The sequence below is a fragment of the Pagrus major genome, chromosome 18 (genome assembly GCF_040436345.1).
Source record: "Pagrus major chromosome 18, Pma_NU_1.0".
Lineage (NCBI taxonomy): Eukaryota > Metazoa > Chordata > Actinopteri > Spariformes > Sparidae > Pagrus > Pagrus major.
Window position 1 is genome coordinate 36,691,969 of NC_133232.1, and position 20,447 is coordinate 36,712,415.

General features: G+C 39.6%; 1 protein-coding gene across 1 annotated transcript in view; it reads right to left on the bottom strand.

The window, feature by feature from the left end:
• fstl5 (follistatin-like 5) overlaps positions 1–20,447 on the bottom strand; it is a 170,049-nt gene that overhangs the window by 129,471 nt on the left and 20,131 nt on the right. Inside the window, exon 3 of the mRNA XM_073487367.1 lies at positions 2,066–2,314. Coding sequence (XP_073343468.1) covers positions 2,066–2,314 — 249 coding nt within the window. The remainder of the gene's footprint in view (positions 1–2,065; positions 2,315–20,447) is intronic.

Consider the following 20,447-nt stretch of genomic DNA (forward strand, 5'->3'; position numbering starts at 1 on the left):
CAGAGAGTTTCATCAGCAGCCGCATATAGATCCAAAGCCATTCCCAGTGTACTGTGAAGTTACTTTACAAAGTAAACAAGTAAGCAAAGAAACCCTGTCGAATCAATGCAGAGACTCAGTCAATCGCTCATGAATATTATGAATATGCTGTCTGTGAGCAATATGCAGCTATTCCCCTCTGCCCTGAGGGGAACAAAGGTCCAGAGTGTCAGGAGCTCTTCCTTCACTGATGTCTCGCTTTACAAAAGGGAGAGTAGCCTTGTTTGCAGGGACTAAGACTAATTGGCGCGTTTATACAATCAATGGTAGAGCGCAGTCAACCTTCTCTCGGGAAATATGAACAGCACAGCACAACCACCTGCTTCTGCCTCTAAACTAAGATGTGCATTTCACAGAGAGCTATATAATATTTCTCAGATCGTGTCCTTTGTTCTTTATGTTCATCGCAAACACATAACAAACATGTTCTACTCTGCTGCATTTGTTGCTATTTTCAAACAGACACATTTCATTGGTTGGTGCATGTTCTATAAGGTATTTTGTGTCAGCTGTCGTTTCATGTTTTTTGAAGGTCTGTATTGTTCTAGTGTGTTGACAAGTATCTAGATTTACAGTACAACATGGATCTACTTCAGCATGTTAATTGCTTTGCAGAGAACATTGCTGATTACAATGCTGCTTTTCATGTTTTTCCTGGTATAATACGCCCACATGGATTCACCAACATCATTATCTTCTCTATGACAAGATGAAAATGTAGATGTCGGAGTGAATTCTCTTTTACTGACTAAACTGTACCAACGAGAAGCATGTGTTTTTAAAAAGAATCTTATGTCAGGCGAAAGTCATGCGATTTATTTCACATCTGGCATCATATTAAAGGAGTAGTTGCACATTTTGGTGAACAAACTCATTTGCTTTCTGGCAAAGAGTTAGATGAGAAGTATAAATCAACTCTCCAAGTTAGAGGAGAACAAAATCCACCACTCAACACCTCCAAAATCTCACTAATTAACATCTAACAAGTTTGTTCACTCCGAGAGAGTAAAAATAACAATTCGCCGGTAACAATGGGCTGTGTGCCACACTATTTCTTGGCTTGATGGTAACTACCTGGAATCTCTGCTGGTTGCCTGGCAACCATCTAATTAGTGTGCTTAAAGGTGCTAGTTGGTGTATTTTGTTTTCTTCAAACTTAGCCGGCTACTTGCTGTAGTGTGTGTCATTTCCCTAAATGGCAAACTATAACTTTAAGTCCCCCAATGGAAATTCAAAAAAAGTTGCTCAATCTCAGCACCAGTCCCATCATCAGGGTGTTAGTTTGGCAAAATGACCCAGATCTTCAAAATACAACATAGTGATTGATTTCTTTACTGTTTGTAGGTGACTTTAGATTATCTAAAACCTTTCCAATAAGATTAATGATTTATGGAGGCTTTCACTATTTTACGAGCTGAGCCTCTAACATTTTGGATGATAGTTACTAACCCTGCTTACGTCTCTTGCTCATTGATGTTTCATTTATTCCTCTTCGTCTATGTTAAAAAGTCTTCATAATAATTCCCTTTCATTCCCATATTCCTTTTGGTCATAAGTAACCTAGATCTGTGTGGCTCGCAGGGTCAGGCATGGCAGTAACACTGCCCAGGGACACGTTGTGTTCAACTGGAGGTACTTACAGTAACTGTATTTTCTTGAATAAAAGCATCCCTGATACAATATGCATTTGTAGGTCATTTTTCTTCATTCCAGTTAATATAAGTCCTCGCAAATAGTGAACACTTTTTGATTTTTGCAAGTTGCCAAAATCAGAAACTGTAAACACACTTGATGCTAAATTGCATTTGGTGATATTTTTCAAAACCCTGCTTCAAAGACACATACTACAGGTGTAGTAAATTATTCTTGTATGTAGACATTTCAACTACCTGTCAAAGCTGGAAGTTAACAAAGGTTCCAGGACCAACAGGACCGCACGTGAATTGCAAAGGTTACAGTGCAGGATATACAGTATCAACTGGGCCACGCACATCCCACATTGGAGAAAGATCACATGAGCTCTTACCTTTGTAGAAGCACTCCTCACTGTGCATGATGGTAATCCTGTGTCCTCTGAGGCAGGAGGCCCGGTGGAGCTCACAATGGTTCTGGTACAGCTTCCCATCTGAACCACACACAGGTTTATAGTGCGGTTTACAGTGATCCAAGCACTTGCACTCTCCTTGTCCAGTCTCATGGTTGACCACACAGTGACGCCCCAACCCACAGTACTTGTGTTCACACGGACCTGGATAGGCATTGTGTCCCATAAAACCTGCAGAAAACACACAAAAATAATTATTACATGACTGATTTTTCAAATTTCTTTCATCACTTTTCTTTATTATTGTGTCATGCACAAAAATGTCCAATCCAGACATATTTAAAAAAGAGACCAGAAACCAGAATAGCAACATACATAATAAATATACTGAACAAATAAACCATCCTGATGGTTTTTTCCCAAGCTTTAAAAACAAAATGTAGCCAACTAAAAGGTATTAAAATTGAAAAGCCATTCAAGTTTCTCATCATTTAGCTAACATATAGCTGCCTGAACAAATGGACATCTCTCTTTACAGGTTGGCTCTCAGTTAGGCTGTTTCAGTCCCCTCAGCCCCTTCAGGGAATCCCCATCGATACTGGATGGTGTTTTTCTCAAATCACAGAGTGAAAGTCAAACCTATAAATTATGCAAGCCGAGTTAACTACAAAGCACCCGCAGAGGGAATGATTTAATAGTCTGTTCACTTCAACCCAAATGTCTTCAAAAATGCCACGCAAAGCAAAACATCTCCCATTTTGTCATTTGATATTTGCATGCGCGGAAGCAAGACTGCAGAGATGACATATAAATGTAAGTACATTTTAAACTAATCACTTTAAATTTACTAGCAGAGAGAAACGTGTTCTGTCTAAGTGAGCATGTGTAACTAGTCTCATGGGAAGATCGAAGGCCGTCTCAAATCTGGTTAATCTTATTCCGAGCAGTAAACACTTGTCGTATCTGCTCCACCGCGCATGGAGGCTTTGGCATTTTAAGGGCTATTCCAAAACAGTTAGTGGTGAAGAGAGTGCACTTTTCACACTCATTACAACAAGTATGCAGCGCGGCTTAATGGAAGCAGAAGACACACTTTAAAATCCTGTGTTGGTACAGTGTTACATATAAACTAACCTCTACATTTAACTTTTTTATGGCAATTTAGAATTTAAAGAATGTGAAGTTAACTTTAAAAGGAAAGTTAACTCAGGGCTGCAACTCACTATTATTTATACAGCAATGAATCCGCACATCATTTTATCAATTCATCGATATATACTTTGGTCCATAAAACATAAGGAAACTGAGAAAAATGTGCAGCATTTCGGTGACGTCATTAAATGTCTTGTTTTTACACCATCTAATCATTTATTTTTGTTTGTTTGACTAAAAAATTAATCAGCTATTATTTGCAGCAGAACTTTTGTCACCAACATACTGAAACCATCCTGAATAACAATTTAACTGGATTTAACTGAGGTACATTAATGTCCTCTAAACTGGTTGTGAATTCAAACACTCCATTGAATAGACAAGCATCCTTCTGGACTGGGTGCACACTGCCAAACATGTACTGTTAGATTAATGTCAGTACTAAATGACAGAAAAGTCAATATTATGTTGGTGAATCTTTGAGGAAAGAGAACATAGAAACCAGCAATATGTATAGAATGAATAGACACTCCTGCTGCTGCTTTAGCTCTGTTAGCCATTTTACGTTGGTGTTTGTGTGAAGAGAATGGGTATCATAACCTTTGGGTGGGGATCCCCTAAGGAGGCACAAGTAAAAATCTCAGAGGTCGTACGATGATCAACAAGACATGTTTACAGAGTGCAGTGTGTCCCACAGTTCATTTATACTCTCCATCTTGCTGTGAGTGTGACTTCATGCGAATTAACCCCCCTGCAGTGAATGACTAGAAGGGAAGGAGCAGTTTGGGTTTTAAAGTAGCCAATACTTTCTCCCACAAAGTGACCTTTATAATGATAAGGGCTAAAACATCATTGAGTATTCATTTGATCAAGGGCTGAGGAGTTGAGGGCTTGAATTGAAAATATAAAGTTGAATGAAATGTGGGAAAAGCGTCCTTGAGAAAGACACTTATTCCTCCTACTTCAGGGGTGCAGATCTTTATCAGACCCTGACCTCCGACCGCTGTGTGGAGGAGGCAAGAAAAGGAGAAGTTCTCTATTGGGGATAGTGGAGGAGCTGGAAAAAACAGGTCAACATTGCAGCTTGTACTGTGTCAGTTGGGAGGAGAAACACTATAAAGATTCATCAAAACTGTGATAAGCAGGATTGTGAGGGTGACTTCATTTACAAAAGGTTTTGAGAACAAGATTCTCCTTTAAAAAAGGATCAGTGTGATTTTCTCAGAAGACTGGATCCTGTTGTGGTCTGCTATTTCAACCTGCATGAACATTAATAAGTCTTGACAGGCCACAGATCAGTCTGTACAGTAACCCATGAACCATATCAAATATATCGGCTTTCTAACAGCAGCTTGCTCACTCTTGGATTGCCCTTTGGAATAGTCCTCAAGGGGTAGAGGGGTATGATGAGCAGAGAAAAAAAGAAAAAAAGAAAACCTTCATAACCATCAGAGCGAATGTTTCTCGAGGCTGCAACGTTACATAAGGGACTACCTGCGAGGACTACAGAGGAAATTATTACAGGTTTGCTTACCGCTTATTCTATTTGTGAAAAGGTCACTGTATTCAAAAGTGTTACTTTCCTTCAGAAAACTGCCAAAATACTACGATTACAATTTAAATTAAAGCTGCAAGCAGCGATGAACGGGCCCTCGCAGGCCACGCGGGTCGGGCCGTGCTGCTGTCGGGGCGTGCTCCTTACCCGGACCCATTGCCCCGTTATTGTGCGCGCATGTCTTAACTGATAGCCAAAAAGTGGTTTTGTGTTGATAATAGCGCCACCTGCTGGTGTTTTATGGTGTGTGAGTTACAGATGCCAGTCTGTACCGGCCCAATCAGTTTCATATCCATAAGTGTTATGGTGTGGGCACAGTGCCAATTATAAAATGAAACTGCCACCAGAGCGCCACCTAGTGTCAGATCGGTAACACCTTCGTCAGCTATCCTCAGGAGGCCATTGGCAATCAGTGTACCAAGTTTCGTGTTAATCCGACCAACTGACGTCAAGATATAAAATACTTCAATTTAAATAGCGCCACCTAGTGGTCATGGGCCAAGATTTTGCACAGAGCCTTAGGGGCTCATGGGGAAGTAGTGTCCTGAGTTTCATGTCATTTGGACACACCAATGTGGAGATATGCAACACTTCCTGTTTTGACCCGAATCCACAGGAAGTTGTTATTTAATAACTTGAGTATTCTTTGGCGTATCAAAATTCTTTTAATAACTTTTTGTCAGAAGGGTCCACAGATGCTGTGTGCAAAGTTTGGTGAAAATCGGTGAAATTGCCTGGGAGGAGTTCGAAAAAGTAGGTTTGCGACATTTCGCGAGCTAGCGAAAAAAAATGCTAAGCGCAAATGGGCGTGGCCTATATCAGGAGATTCAGCAAGATTCACTGAACGCGTGGATATAAGGTTTTTGAATGTGCGACAAAGTATGTGGGAGTTATTAGGCAAAAACGGTTTGTGTTGATGATAGCGCCACCCGCTGGTCATTTTTGGTGTGTGAGTTACAGGGGCCGGTCTAGACCACCCCTGTCAATTTCATATCCATAAGTGTTATGGTGTGGGCACAGTGCCACATATAAAATGAAACTGCCACCAGAACGCCACCTAGTGTCAGATCACTAACCCCTTTGTCAGCTGTCATCAGGAGGGCAGTGGCAATGAGTGTAACAAGTTTTGTGTTCATCCGACCAACCGATGTCGAGATATAAAATACTTCAATTTAAATAGCGCCACCTAGTTGTCATTGGCCACATTTTCGCACAGAGCCTTTGGGCCTCATGAGCAAGTAGTATCCTGAGTTTCACGTCATTTGGACAAACCAATGTGGAGATATGCAACACTTCCTGGTTGGAACGAAATCTGCAGGAAGTTGTTATTTAATAACTTGAGTATTTTTTGGAATATCAAAATTCTTTTAATAACTTTTTTTCAGGAGGGTCCACAGATGCTGTGTGCAAAGTTTGGTGCAAATTGGTGAAATTGCCTGGGAGGAGTTCGAAAAAGTAGGTTTGCGACATTGCACGAGCTAGTGAAAAAAACGCAAAGCAGAAATGGGCGTGGCCTATATCAAGAGATTCAGCACAATTCACTGAACGCGTGGATATAAGGTTTTCGAAGGTGCGACAAAGTATGTGGGAGTTATTAGCCAAAACGCACTTTCCTTGATAATAGCGCCACCTAGTGGTGCACATTCACAACAACAACAGATTATAAAATTTTTCGCCAAGCCTAATGACTTTGCCAAATAAAATCGAGTTTTCATTCACATTCAGGCAGTGAAAAATGCGATCATTTTGGACGAAGGAATAAAATAATAATAATAAGAATCATTCGAAAAACAATAGGGACCTCGCAGGTTCCCTGCTCGGGCCCTAAATATAGCCTATATATTTCTTTTTTAATCTCATAACAAGAAGACATGACTACTCACTAGGGTGGTGCCATCTGACCATTTTAGACTGTGATCGATGTTGAAGGCGTCCACAATTTACTTTTTAGGTGAATCATAGAAATCTCTGTTAAAGCCCCCTTACTTCTGCTCCTAAACATCACATAACCTCATTGATTAACAGATCTGCACTAGATGGATAAAACAATAGAGTGGTGCATCCAACTAGATGGCTATGATGATTGGACAATCTACTTCATGTGGCTCTTCCTTGGGTGAGGTCAACAGTGCAGTGTGAGTTAGCTAGCAACATGGCAGATGAGGAGCTTGTGCCATGATTGAACTATCTTGAAAGCAATATTGTCTTTTATTGGAGCAAATAGGCTATAAATTAAAGATCATAAATTAAAGATTAAAGCTTGTGATTGCAATAAAATAGATTGTGATGTTATTTTTTGGCCAGATCGCTTACTGGTTTGACAGTAAAAATTAGATCAGGGTGTCACACATTGGGCCTGAATTAATGTAATCAACCTTAGCGGGCTCCTTACATTACCTATATGTAATGCATCCAGAAGGGGGCAGCTCAGAGTCAAGGTCACAAGTCACTTTGTTAGCGGTCAGTCTTCGATAGTACTGCAGGGAAAAATGCTAAAAGTTCTATGTTTAAAGTCAAAGTTAAAAGAAGCAGCACTGTTGCAAAACTGATTCATGATGTCGTCTGTATTTCATCCTTTAAAGAAGAGAAGTTTTAAATGACTAGGTTAAGCAAAGTGCTTCCATACAGATGTATTATCTAGAGCTTTGTTGTTTAAGAGAGGGGAAAGGCTGTATATCGGATTGATATCGGTATCGGCAGATACTCAGTGTTGTCTTATTGGTATCGGTATCAGACATGAAAAAGTGGTATCGAACCATCCCTAGTTAGAAAGAGCCAAAAGTGGAGGGAGCACTGCAGACGGCAGTGATCTGTGAGGCCTACAAATACATAGTGATGTGTTGACAAGCGTCATCTCCATCGTTGAGTCCTATGGTCTTAAAGCCCCCATTATTTCTGGTGGTACATTTCGTCAGCATCTGTAAGCTTTCAAAAAACGTGCAAAAAATATAGCTTAACAACACTGGCAAAACATTGGCTACATTTTTAAAATGTGGTATTATAATAATGGTTTCATTTTATGTTACTCATGATCCTCCTGAGAACTTGTCAGTGAGTTACTGGAACAATCTTGGGCTTCTAGCAGTTACGTTCATGTAAATGTAATTCCTTTGACTAATACATTATGTAGGAAACATAAAGCCGTCCAGACATGGAAGTAAAGAAGGAAAATTCATAATTAATGTGTGAAGAAAGAAGTTTAAACCGCTTCACATGGAGAGGACAAACTGTCCGGTGCTCTCAGACTCGGGCATTCTCATATCAGGAGAGACTTCATAAATACAGTCCGAAGTCTACTGGAGCACATGGATTTCTGCAATAAACATTATTTATGGACTAATGTTTGATGCCATGTGCGTCCTTGTGATTCTGTACACTTTGGACTAAAATTCTGATTTAATTATAAATTCTGATTAAATGATAAATTCTTTATAATTAATGTATCTGCAGTCAGGGATGATTGTAGTTCATGTTAAATATCGATCAAGTCAATCCAAACATGAAGCATGGGACAGGATAGGAACCCAAGTCTGTGGTTTTCAAGTTATGAACATGCTACACCTGTTACTCTTTGCTGTCGAACAATCTCATAATACATGTACGGACACAAAATATATTGGCAATGCAAATTAGTTGCACGGGATTGTAATTTGTGGTTTACAGGGTTGCACTGCATCATTTCCCGATCACGGGCTGGCCTCACTGGCTGCTTGTGTAGTGCCTGGCGGATGCGTTGCTGAGCTGCTGCTGATCACTTGCGTGTTCGTGTTCAAATAGGCAGTGTTGCTGCTGCAGCCTGCCCTATTATCAATAAATATGATGTCTTGATTTTCCTTTACCCCTGTTGAAAGAGCGAGAACGCGGGAGGAGCAAAAAGGGAGGGAGGGAGGGAGAGAAAGAGCCTGTTGTGTATATTCTCTTCATGTCTGTGATATATTCTACACATACAGATATTAAAACTGCAGTGAAACGCTGGTACGATGTCGATATCACTGTCTACAGGTGGTTTTCAGGTCTATTTTTGCAGAGAATTGCATGTGTGTCACGGTAAAAACAGGCAAGACTCTGAATCTCTAGATGAAGCACTGATGCAGACACGACTCATGCCGGCAGTGTGGCTGCTCTAACCCGTTAACATGGACACCGAAATGAAAAGCAGGATGTTACACCACACATGCAGCCAGTGTGGCCAGAGTTCCCAACTGAACTGGAAAACTGTCATGGGAAAAGAAATATAACAGCATACAGACTGGCATCCACTAACTTTACTCTCACGTTGCACACATTTTGTTTTTCACTACTGACCAATAAATATTGACTGGAGAGTGTTGCTTCGCTGCATTAATTACAATCCATGATGCATTTAGCTTTGAGCAGAATGGTCTCTTGATATATAAACTCGCACGAAAAGCAAGGCAAACATGCTGTGTTCACACATAGGCCTAAGCAAATGGTTATAGCAATGCACCAGAGACGTGGCTTTGCTTCTAAGGTCAGATGCATTAAACATTGTGAAGTTTGTATCTCTGTCTGCTTTTAAAACCAAAAACCAAATTCCAAACAGCAAAAACTTAAACTTTTGCTCTTGTCATTTTCTACTGAGGCTTGTATACTCCTATAACCAGCTAAAGCCACATAGAGGAGGGTTTTGTTTATCAAGTGGAAGATGACATAATTACATGTTTAAAGACCAAGAGAGTGGAGACTGTATTGTATAATTTCATAACTTCCTGTCCACCACTTCAAATCCCAATATTAAATCCTGAAATTTTGCTTTTGAGAGATAAATGGCTTTTAATTAAAATGTGCTCATGAGCGCCTGAGCCAAGTGCTGGACGATAGGGTAAACAAGCTGACTTAAAGTGTTAAGCCTCATTCACATCCCTAACATCTCCCCACACACAGTCCTGCGTTATCCTCTAGCCGTCACAGAGGATTTAGACGAGATACAAGTGTGTACACTGTGACCTGATTGGAGCCAGTCAATTTGCTAGTTTATTAAATCCCCGCGGTGCCCTGGCATAATGATTATTTAGTGAATTTGTGTCGCACAGCCAGGCATCCTCTGCCACCAGCAGGGTCAGCGAAGGGCGCAGTCATTCGTTATCAGTATGCACATCCAACAGTCTGGTCATCAGCTGACATGAGAGACAAATGAGGGATTGTGCACAGCCATTCATTTATTGACGACCTCGTACTTTTTCAGAGCATGGACAGAAATTCATGATGCTCAGTGTTCAATGTGAACCTCAGGGTTGTTATTAGAGTTTTGAATAGTAGCTGTGCTTTTGTACTACGAGCATAGATCAGTGTAAAGGCAGAGGCTATGTAATACAGCGTATTCAGCACAGTACAATGACACAAAACAGTATGATATATAACAGTCCTTACGTGTGTCCTTAACGACTCTGTGAGGACACTCCCACACAGGTTAAAAGCCTGCAACTCCCCTCCAGTTAGTTAAACTGAAGAAGCCTCTTGGATGACTGAGAACCTTCATCAACGATATATAACAGTGTTGTTTATGATGATACAGTATAAGGGCTGGGACGATATGCTTACCTCTCGATTCGATTCGATCATGATACTTAGGTGTCGATTCAATATGTTTTGCTTTATTTAAATATTACAATTCAATATTAAAATTGACTGAGACTTCCGTTTCCTTTTTGGGGAAAAAGTTGAATCATTCATCTCTAGTGATTACACCATGATCACAAGCAACAAGGCTGCCAAGCAGCTGTCAGCTGTTCCACTCTGTGGGGATCCAGACGTTCTTAGAGCAACCAAAGCCGACTATTTTCCACAGGAAGGCAGACCATCTCCAGCCTTTTTTGTGGCCAAAAAAATGGGTATTTTTTTATGGAGACCTTGGTACATTTCCAGCTGTTTTTGTAGTGAACAAAGCAGAACAGTTATTTTAATCCAAACCATGATGTTTTCTGAACGCTAACAAAGTGGTTTATGTCCCTCAACCCAAGCAGATCATAGGCGCAGTACTGTGACGAGAAAAAAATAGAAAAATGAACCTTAACAAATTTAAGGTAGCAACAGAAAGAAATGTTGAGTTTTAAATTATCTGTGGTTTTGCAGTAACATAACATTTATTCTGGCAATTGGGTTGGTTAAACGTGAACTAAAATGGATTGTTTAGATATTATTGTCACAATGCTGATTTCTGTTAGCATGTTTATAGGAATTCCCATTAGGTGTTAGCATCAAGCTAACTGACCAAGCGCTCATTGTAGAAAAATGTATTCAGGAATCAAACAGCTGATATTAGAATAAAAATAATCATGACTCATAAGTGAATCGATTCTTTCCCCGTCCCTATACAATATAGTATGAGGCATGATGATGTAGGATGTGATGTCAGTTCTGTTGTTCTGCTGCATACAAGAGAGCCGTTAAGAAGCTAGAAACTGTAAATTACAAAGAGTTTTTATCTGGACTGCAGCAGATCCAGCAGGTACAATTGTACCGAGCCTAATAAAACATTTATCTTGTTTTGACATGAGGTAATTCTTATGTTTTATTTGCTTATTTAGATATCAACAGACCTCACACTACCCAATATTTATGCAAGTGTACTCATCACATTCAAATAAAGCGTCATATTTACTGATAACAGCTGCATAATTAGCCAGTTAGCAAAGTAATGACAAACTGCAGATAAGTCACACCTGACAATGTTTTGAGATGACTGACGACACCCAATTACATTAACTTAGCATGAACTTAACTCTACTGTTGACAGCTGCCTGAGCAATTGTTAGCTTCACAGACTGAAAGCAGGAGCTCCTCCACAACCCCAAATGCCAGAGGTGAACGCTTTGAAGGTGAAGAGCTTACATTTTTATATTTAAAACAAACTTCCATTGGATACGACTCTGTTCACCAGCTGTCTGTCATTTACTTGTTACTTGACAACTATGACACTGACGGCAGACAATCACCAAGATTATGTCAAAAAAGAGCTGCTGACTTAATGACTAAAGTCATAATAAACACAGGCAGATAGAAATACATGCATTACTGCAACATTTACATTAATATTGCAAATGGCAATCTGCAAACCTACCCTTGTTAGATCAGGTTCTTTAACAATAACAGATCAGAAAAAGCTTTCGGTGTGTAGAACAGGTTTAAATTAGTCCGAATTGTCTCATTAAAACCAAAGCAGGCAGAAAATGTTAACCTTTAGTCAGAGCGTGTAGGCAACACCAAGGTCCTGACGTATGTGACTCCAGTGTGCACCATTTGAAGGGCATCATCCTTCGAAGCATGTATAATGAGGTGAACACTGTGTAGAAGGATAACAGACGTACTTGGACATGGTCGACATGATCAGATTGTCATTGCAGATGGATCAAAGCCTCGCTGTCACAGAAAAAGACAAGCCTAAGAAATACAAAGCGATATGAAGGAAACTGCACACATTTGGAGCAACCTTCTCTCTTTGTAAAGCCGTTCAAGCTGCATTCTGACATCTCTGCTGCTCACGCTGAATCTGAATGCTCACAACCGCTTCAGGAATATGTCCCAATGTTTGGTAGCACATTCACACATGCACCCGTCTTTCAACAAGCTGTACTGCACATCCCATTTCTGGCGTGGCATTTTCTTCTCTCCCTAAACTAAGAATGTTCGTCTGGTACCCATCTGATGTTTTCCATTACAGCAGCGCAGAGTCCGGAGGGAGAGAGCAGAGAGTGGTAAACAACAGTCAGAGGCTCAAAGCTCACTCGGTGCACCGAGTTAAGCTGGCCCACAAGGCCCATGAATGGGAGCAGGGAGCTGCAAATTAGAATAAACTACTACTAAAACAATGCTAAACTTTAGGTGGCACATAAACATTGTCACATTCCCTCACGCCAGCTGACACTTTCCTTGATTAAGTTCTTTCAAAGTCCCAGCAGACCTACGAGCTGGTACATAAGGCTGCATGGAGGACTGCTGATACTGAAATACAGGAATATTGACAGAGGCACAACAGTTAGGTGTATTTTTAGCTAACCTGTTGTCATGCAAACAAAAATTAATGTATTCATGGCTAAAGATTTGACGTCATTCAATCTGCCACCGCGCAGGGTTTTCTCGCACAATGACTGAATTAAACTGTCACCATTAGCGGTGTCTCAGGAACAGCAAGCTCCTGAATGTCACCAATTTGTTGACAATAAATTATTTGTGACATATTTATGGAGAAGGCAATTTAATGGCCCGTAGCAAGGTTCGTTTTTCAGCCAGCTTGAGTTGTAGGTATGCACAACCATTTAGATTTCATTTTAGACTTGCAAAAAGGGCAACAAGCAGTGGTTAGTTTTTGGCTAGAGAAACCTGTAACCATCAGACAGCATTTTGAATAAGTAGACGACCTGGCTATAATAGATTTAGCAGATAAAAACACAGCAAATATCATTTTTTGAGGTCGCTCCAAATGGTTTTAGTGATGATACTTCAGGGTACTTCAGGGTTTTCCCAACCATTATCAGGCTGAGGTGCAGCACTCAAGCCATTTTAGACACCAGATCAAATAATGATCATTATCTGCTTTTCCAACTTTATGTACACAGGTATGGTAATAATATAGTAATAATAATATATAAGAAAACATCCTGACTGGAAATATCACAGACTAACATGGTTTGTGCACAGCCCAGGATGGGAAGGCTCTGCAGGGGCTGTTTGAAACCCATCTACTGAGCATCAACGACATCAGTGAAGTGAGATGTCTGCACAGAGCCCAAAGGATACAAAAAGACAACAACCACCCAGCCACAGTCTGTGCACCCTGCTGCCGTGTGGCAAAAGACACAGATGTATCTGCTGCCATACCACCAGACTACGAGAGTAGCTTCTTTCCGCAGGCTGTGTGACTCCTCAGTTCATCCTCCGCACGCCACTCTAAAAAATAGTTTGTTTTCTGTTTTGTTTTTTTCTGTTATGTAGCATAAACGGACTAAACCCAGTTTCGTTTTCCCACCTTGTTGCTGACACCAACAAACACATGCAGGTAGGTCTAACACAAACCTAGAACACTGCATACTGTTAAATTAGTGAAAATATGTCCCTTTAAATTATTTCAACATGTAAAAAAATAATTCATTTTCTTTTGTTTGGCTCTATGCAGTTATCCTTTGGCGATCAATTCAATGTCGCATCACAAAACAACTACACTGCCAAATGATGCTTTTCTCTAAGTAAAATTAAGCTTAAAGCATTTCATCTGACATCTACATTTTACTTTGAGAGACTACTGAGAGGTTTACTGAAATCTGCAGCTATCACCATGTTTAAAACGACACAGCTCCTGTATCTAAAGGAAAGTTTGCACAGCTGAAGTTTATTCCTTGCATACAAGTGAAAATGTGCATAATTATCACCTTTTCACACTCAGCTGTCAACTTAGAAAGCACTTCTGTTTTGATATATGGAGATATATGCAGCTGCTTCACCAGAAGTGTTACAGGCAAACATCATCATTTCATCTGTTGTCTGGTGGTAATGAATGTCAAAAAAAGCAGCCAGTTGTAGCTTAGTAATCTTCAGCTTTATGCATGTCAAGTCAAACAGTCATTGCCGGCAAACTGCTGAAAGACGTGTATCCACCAGCAACGTGACGAAGGTGTTGTGTTTTCACCTGCTTAAACGCACTCCCTCTCCTTCCTGCACCGTATGCTAATTGCCGCTCTGTGACAACACTTTTACTCCTGGTGGCATAAACAACTCGTGAACATTTTATGAGAAGCTATTTGAGGCCTAAGAGCTTTTTCAACCCCGTGGAGCAGAATAACCCACTATGTTTAAAACATTGATGACTTCCCTTCCACCTCAATGAGTCTGTTCCATAGTCCTTCCTCTGAAATGCAAAGCACTGGTTCAAAAGAGATGTGTCATGCCGAGTCTTATGTCTAGTTACTTCACGCTTTTGTAGCCAGTAACAACTCACCATGTAACTGTCAGGGAACATGTGAAATTATTTTAGATGACGTTTCATGAAGACGGGGTTGGACCGTCTTTGCTTCTAATTTGAGTGGCCCTGTCTTTTCTTACACCATTGTTGTTATGTTTAATGAATTCAAACTGCGTGTGAGCAGAGGTCAAATCCTTGGTATCCTTACAAAAAACGGGGGAAACCTATTCCTTTTTAATGAAAGCCGAGCTCTGCAACCTGCTGAGCTGAAACCTTGCCAGCCTTACTCTGCAATTCTGCTCTCCAACTATAAAAAATGTAACACTCGTGGTAGAAAACAGCATTTGCATTCACGGTTTGGACATTTCTGTCTTATACAAGATGACTGAACGGTGAAATGCAATTTCCTCTTTAACAGTATAAAAGCGGTCACTGTAAAAAAGTGCAAGGGTCAAAGCCAGAACATGTCGACGGGAGTAGCAGCAAAAACTAGTCCTGTGAGCCTCAAATTATCACGTCCGATAGAAAGACATTAGATAAAGAAATACACCGTGGCGGGAAATGTATTACATTTAAACAAGACAGGAACATTTTCAGTGCAGGTATAGGAGGCAGATATGGGACAGAGGGGTGTTTACTACTGAACATCCATCTTGTAGCTCTCCACAAACACAACTGACAGCACATGAATAGACCGCACTGAGCGTTTGAAATTTAACAGAACAACGAAATCAAGTCACGTCCAATTTATTCATAGATTGCTGTCTGACACATTCATCACAAACCACTTTGCAGAGCACAAAAGGACATAGTGTAAATACAAATTAAAACTATATGAATAAACTGCATGTGGAATATTCTCCATCTTGTCATTGTTCACAAAGATATTAATAGCCACACCATGGCTGTCCTCTACAGTGCCTATTAAAGATACCCCCTCCCCACTTTATTTTCATTTTATTGTTTTACAACTTCGAATCACAGCGGATTAATTAGGCTCCTTTGACACTGATCCACAAGGAAAATAAATAAAAACATCAAATCTTTGTTTTCCCCACAAGGTTTCAGATTTATGCACAAAATAAGGTCTGCTATTTATGTAAACACTTTGTTCTAGGACATAAATTACACCCATTAAGCTTTCAGTTGTGATTTCTGATGCAGTACAATGTTGTTTCCTGTTTATACTAATTGCATGTGTGGTTCAAATACGCTATTAGTGTGATTTGTGGAGATTATCATCTTGAGCAAGGTGTGTCATTATGTAGTGAAATGTGTATTCCCCTCCCTCCAACCAGAAGAAGATAATGATAGCATGGAAAACTTCCGAGTACAATGACTACTCCATAACAACAGAAACAACTTAGCTTCAATTTGCTGCTAAAGACCAGGAGAAACGGCTGAAAGCTCAGAAAAAAGCTAGTAATTGGTCCTTACAGTAAGTTAAAAGTCTAGTGTGTAGGATTCAGGACTCATCTATTGGCAGAGATGGAATAAAATATTCACAATTATGTTTTCATTACTGTGTAATAGTCCTATTCAACTTGGCACCCTTTAACAACCTCATTCTGGCCTTGTGATCACTTTATTAGCAGGCTAATTGGCCCATTCATTAATTGTGTCTGATGCAGAGCACAGAAATACTCTTATTTCGTTAAAAAGTTCGACCTCAGGCTGTTTAAACGGGGAATTCATGAGAATCAAACAGACAACCTTCTTCTAAAAATGAAAGGGTGCACTGTATCTTTTAATGGCACTTGTGTGTGTTTAATGATTGTTTTTCCGTTGGAGAAAAAATAAAAGTTCATTGTTTTAACGCATTTATATTCCTGGCTTTACAGGTCAGACATAGTAAATGGATATTTTCGGCACCTCGGTAACAAAGTAGTTGAATTAGCCTGATGCCTGTTGCAGCGTTAAGTAAGCTCTGTCTTTACTTGGAGTGTGAAGTGGAGACTAAACCTAGTTGATACAGAAGCTGTGACGTTGTTTGGTTGCACCACTGAGACGGAAGGTTCATCTTAACTACTCTGGTGTAACGTCAAAATATCGTCGCAGAAAATGATGTTTTCACTTCCTGTGGACAATAAGTCAAAAGCACTATTCTTAATGCAGTGTTTATCACCATGTTGGTTCATGCCCAATAGTCTTTGAACAGGCTAACAGCTGAAAATGACTTCCGCGAACCACCGTTAATCAACAAACAACAACAGAAAGGTACATGGAGTCGGACAAAGCAGTATGATTTAGTCTACAACCTTAATCTACAGCCAGTGTTAAATAACAGCAGTTGTGAGACCATCAACTACAACATACATCATCAGTGTCGCTTTATTATGTGGCAGGTGAAGTTGTAACATACTACTATAAATAAGAAGCTAGTTGTTAATTAGAAAGCTATCTACCTTCATTTGTTTGCCAACACATTAGTGTCTAATGTCAGATTTATCTCCTGCTTTATCTTCCAAGCCAATGCTATTTAACGGAGGCAGGTGTTAGATTGTTACGCTGTAACTTCTGCCTACGTTGAAACTGTTTCAGTTGGTGTAACCCTTAAAATGTTAGCTGTGTGAAAAACTCCGTCCTAAGTTGGAAAAAACGTTCAAACCAGGCTGCGTTTGACTTTACGTGTAGCTGGTGCAACCCAGTGCTGGTGTATAATCACCTGAACCTAAGAAAAGCTGTGTTTTATATCTTTTATATCTACAAAGGGATTGAGTCCACCATGTTACACCACCGTGTTTCTACAGTAGCCCAGAATGGACAAACCAAGGACACTAGCTCCACAGAGAGCCTTTCATGTTAAATGCTCCAAGATTATTTTGTCACTGAGAGTAGACTCTGTTACCTCTGGCTAATTAACATCATTTTTAAGTAAGGCAAAGGTAATAATTCAAACTTTTGGCTATTTTGTAGTTAATGTGCGCTCTGAAAGCCAGTGTTCATAGAAAGACAGACAGCATGATTAGTCCTCTTTAGCAGAATGATCAGCTGATAGAATAACAGTAATTTTAGGAGCTGGAATTAAACTTTTTTGTTATCAAAACTTTTAGCTTATTATTAATAGTTTTACATTACGGTCTCCACCGTTTCTCATCTTGTGTCGCTCATTTCTTTTCAGTGTAGTTGCAGGTTGTCAAAAATGATTAGGCTGCCTGTCATCACTGTAGCGTTTCTGCCTTCTCAGCCAACAAAATGTGATTACAGATGCTAATTCAATATTTGAGTGTTATTTATAAATTTAGTCGCAAATGTTAAAAGCTAAACCTAATTAAATTCAATAAGAGCATGAAAGGAATAAAATATAATAAGCTGATTCAATACTGGATTTAGATTCAATGAAATGTCAACCTTGGCACTGGTTGTGTACCCTTTATAAAAAGGTATGGGGACTTTTGTAGCTAAATGTGAAGATAAAGTCTAATCTTTCCACAATATTCCTATGTTATCAAGTAAAAAACAATTTCCATTTATGATTCAATAATGCTGTTTATCCGCTTTCTCAGCTACATGATATGTTTTATTACTTTTAAACTGCAGAAGACAAATTTGTGGCTGCATCGGCTAACAGAATAAAATCTATACTGCATATCCATCACTGTAATGCACCTGCTTTTTATTGAGTTCCCACACTTGTACTTTCTCCTTTCAGGTTTTACAATACGCTTTTATAAAGACAGTAATCTGAAAGCTTAATATGCCCCAGCAGGTGCTACAATATTTACATGTATTCAGTTTTCATGATGCCTACGTGGGGGTTACACTTCCCACTCTGCAATGGATATGATGTAAAATGCAGCCGTGTGTGATACTTGAGTCATTATCAAAAAAACGAATACAAAAAATGAATTCAATTGCAGCAACAAGACCAAAAGAAATGTGTTACTTCCACCCTCTTACAGTCTGCCTGTGTGCCGGTCCCTGGCTGAGTGCATGTGCTAGAGAGTGGATATGAGAGCACCTGGCAGCCACTTGGCAACTTTCCGTCCCATTTCATTCCCTCGCCTAATGACTGAACGTGGGCCCGGCTCCTCTCTCATTCTGTCCACATCAGGATGCAGCACTGAGAGCGTTTCTACCAGCAACCCCATTTATCAGAGATTGCAGACTAATTGTAAGCACCCCACGCTACTCCCATTACTACTTCACATTACAGTGAGTTGTCTTGTTGGTAGGCAAACGGCAGAAAGCTGAGTTGTTCCCCTTGTTGTATATCTAATGTTTTAGGTTTGCTTCCTCTTTTGTGGTTGTGGTTTTAAGATGATAGTGTGGATGTGTATAAGGGTATTTAAGGATTAAATGTTAGGATACAACGATGAGGAATCTCTCACAAAGAAACAAGGCTTTATAAAATAATTAATTTTAAGGATTTCTTTGAGTTTGTTCGGAGGATTAAGAACAAGTAGGCCTTTGGTTTACGGCTGAAATACGAATGAGATTGAGGTCAAAGTAGGGGACAGACGATATTAAATTGGATATGAATTGCTTTGTCTGTTTTTAGAGATTAAGTTAGGATTAGAGTCAGTTTAGGTTAGTTTACAGCAATGGTAGGGTTATTATTGCTGTTATATTTAATTATTTGGGAAAGAAACAGACAGCTATGTGTGGCTGAGTGCAAGGTGAATACATTTAAAGGAAATCAGAGCAAATATATATTCTGTCTACACAATGAATTGGTTTAAAAGTTCTGTTGGTAATGGCTGAGATGGACCCCTGGGTCCTACTTCCCTGAAGGGTTAGTTCTCATGAAGTCAAAATGGTTGTGTTTTTATCACATGTAATCCTCTAAATCTCACCTTCATGCCATTATCAGGCCCAACAATGGTAAAAAAAGTTTGTTTTATAGTCTTATTCCATTTTCCTGAAAAACTAAAATTAAGTGATGATGACTCATTCTGTATTTGGGGGGGTGGGGATGCGTCTCTGAGGACCCTGCCTCACAGATTACTGTAAAAAAAATACAACTTTATAACTCGTACGATTAAGAACTTTTCTAGCTTGTACAAAACACACATTTATGACTTTATTCACTGATTTGGATGGAAGTGGATCACAGAGACTTTTCTGAGGCCTCCGGCTGCTCTGTCTCAACTCTGGACAGATATCTTTACTAAACTGCTAACGACTGCTAACTACTGCTAACTACTGCTAACCAGTAGCCTCCCAAGGAGCACCTCCAGACGGGGTACGCATCCTCTGAGAATGACAAAGACCAGTTACAGAACCAAGGTGATATTCTTGAGTGTCCTGATGGACAGATACCGGTAGCACTGTTGCTAAAGTAACCATCATCTGCTTAATGTAGCTAGCACCATCTTGGACAGCTCGGTATGACAACAGCACTTGGAAAAACCACATACAGAACTGATGTAAAAGCAAAAATGTGTGAAGTTAGATTATGATTATGATCATATCTGCTCATAATTAATATTTCTGACAGTGGTGTGTATTTACCAGTCGTGGTATAGCATGTTTTTCAGTGTTCATATTGCTGTTATTGTAAACTGTCCAAATATTTGGACAAATTGTACTTTTATGCTTTGGCAATATTGTTCTTGTATTTTCTGTCGATAAAGCACCTGTGACTTAAATTAAACTGAAGTATTTTCAGGAGAGTAACTCTTAGAAATCTGAAAATAATTTGATTTAATGCACCCTGAATTGATGATGTAATTCCTGTTGTGGTTTAGAAAATAAGATCAAGGCTAATTCATAATAACAACATTTTTGTTCATTTTGTC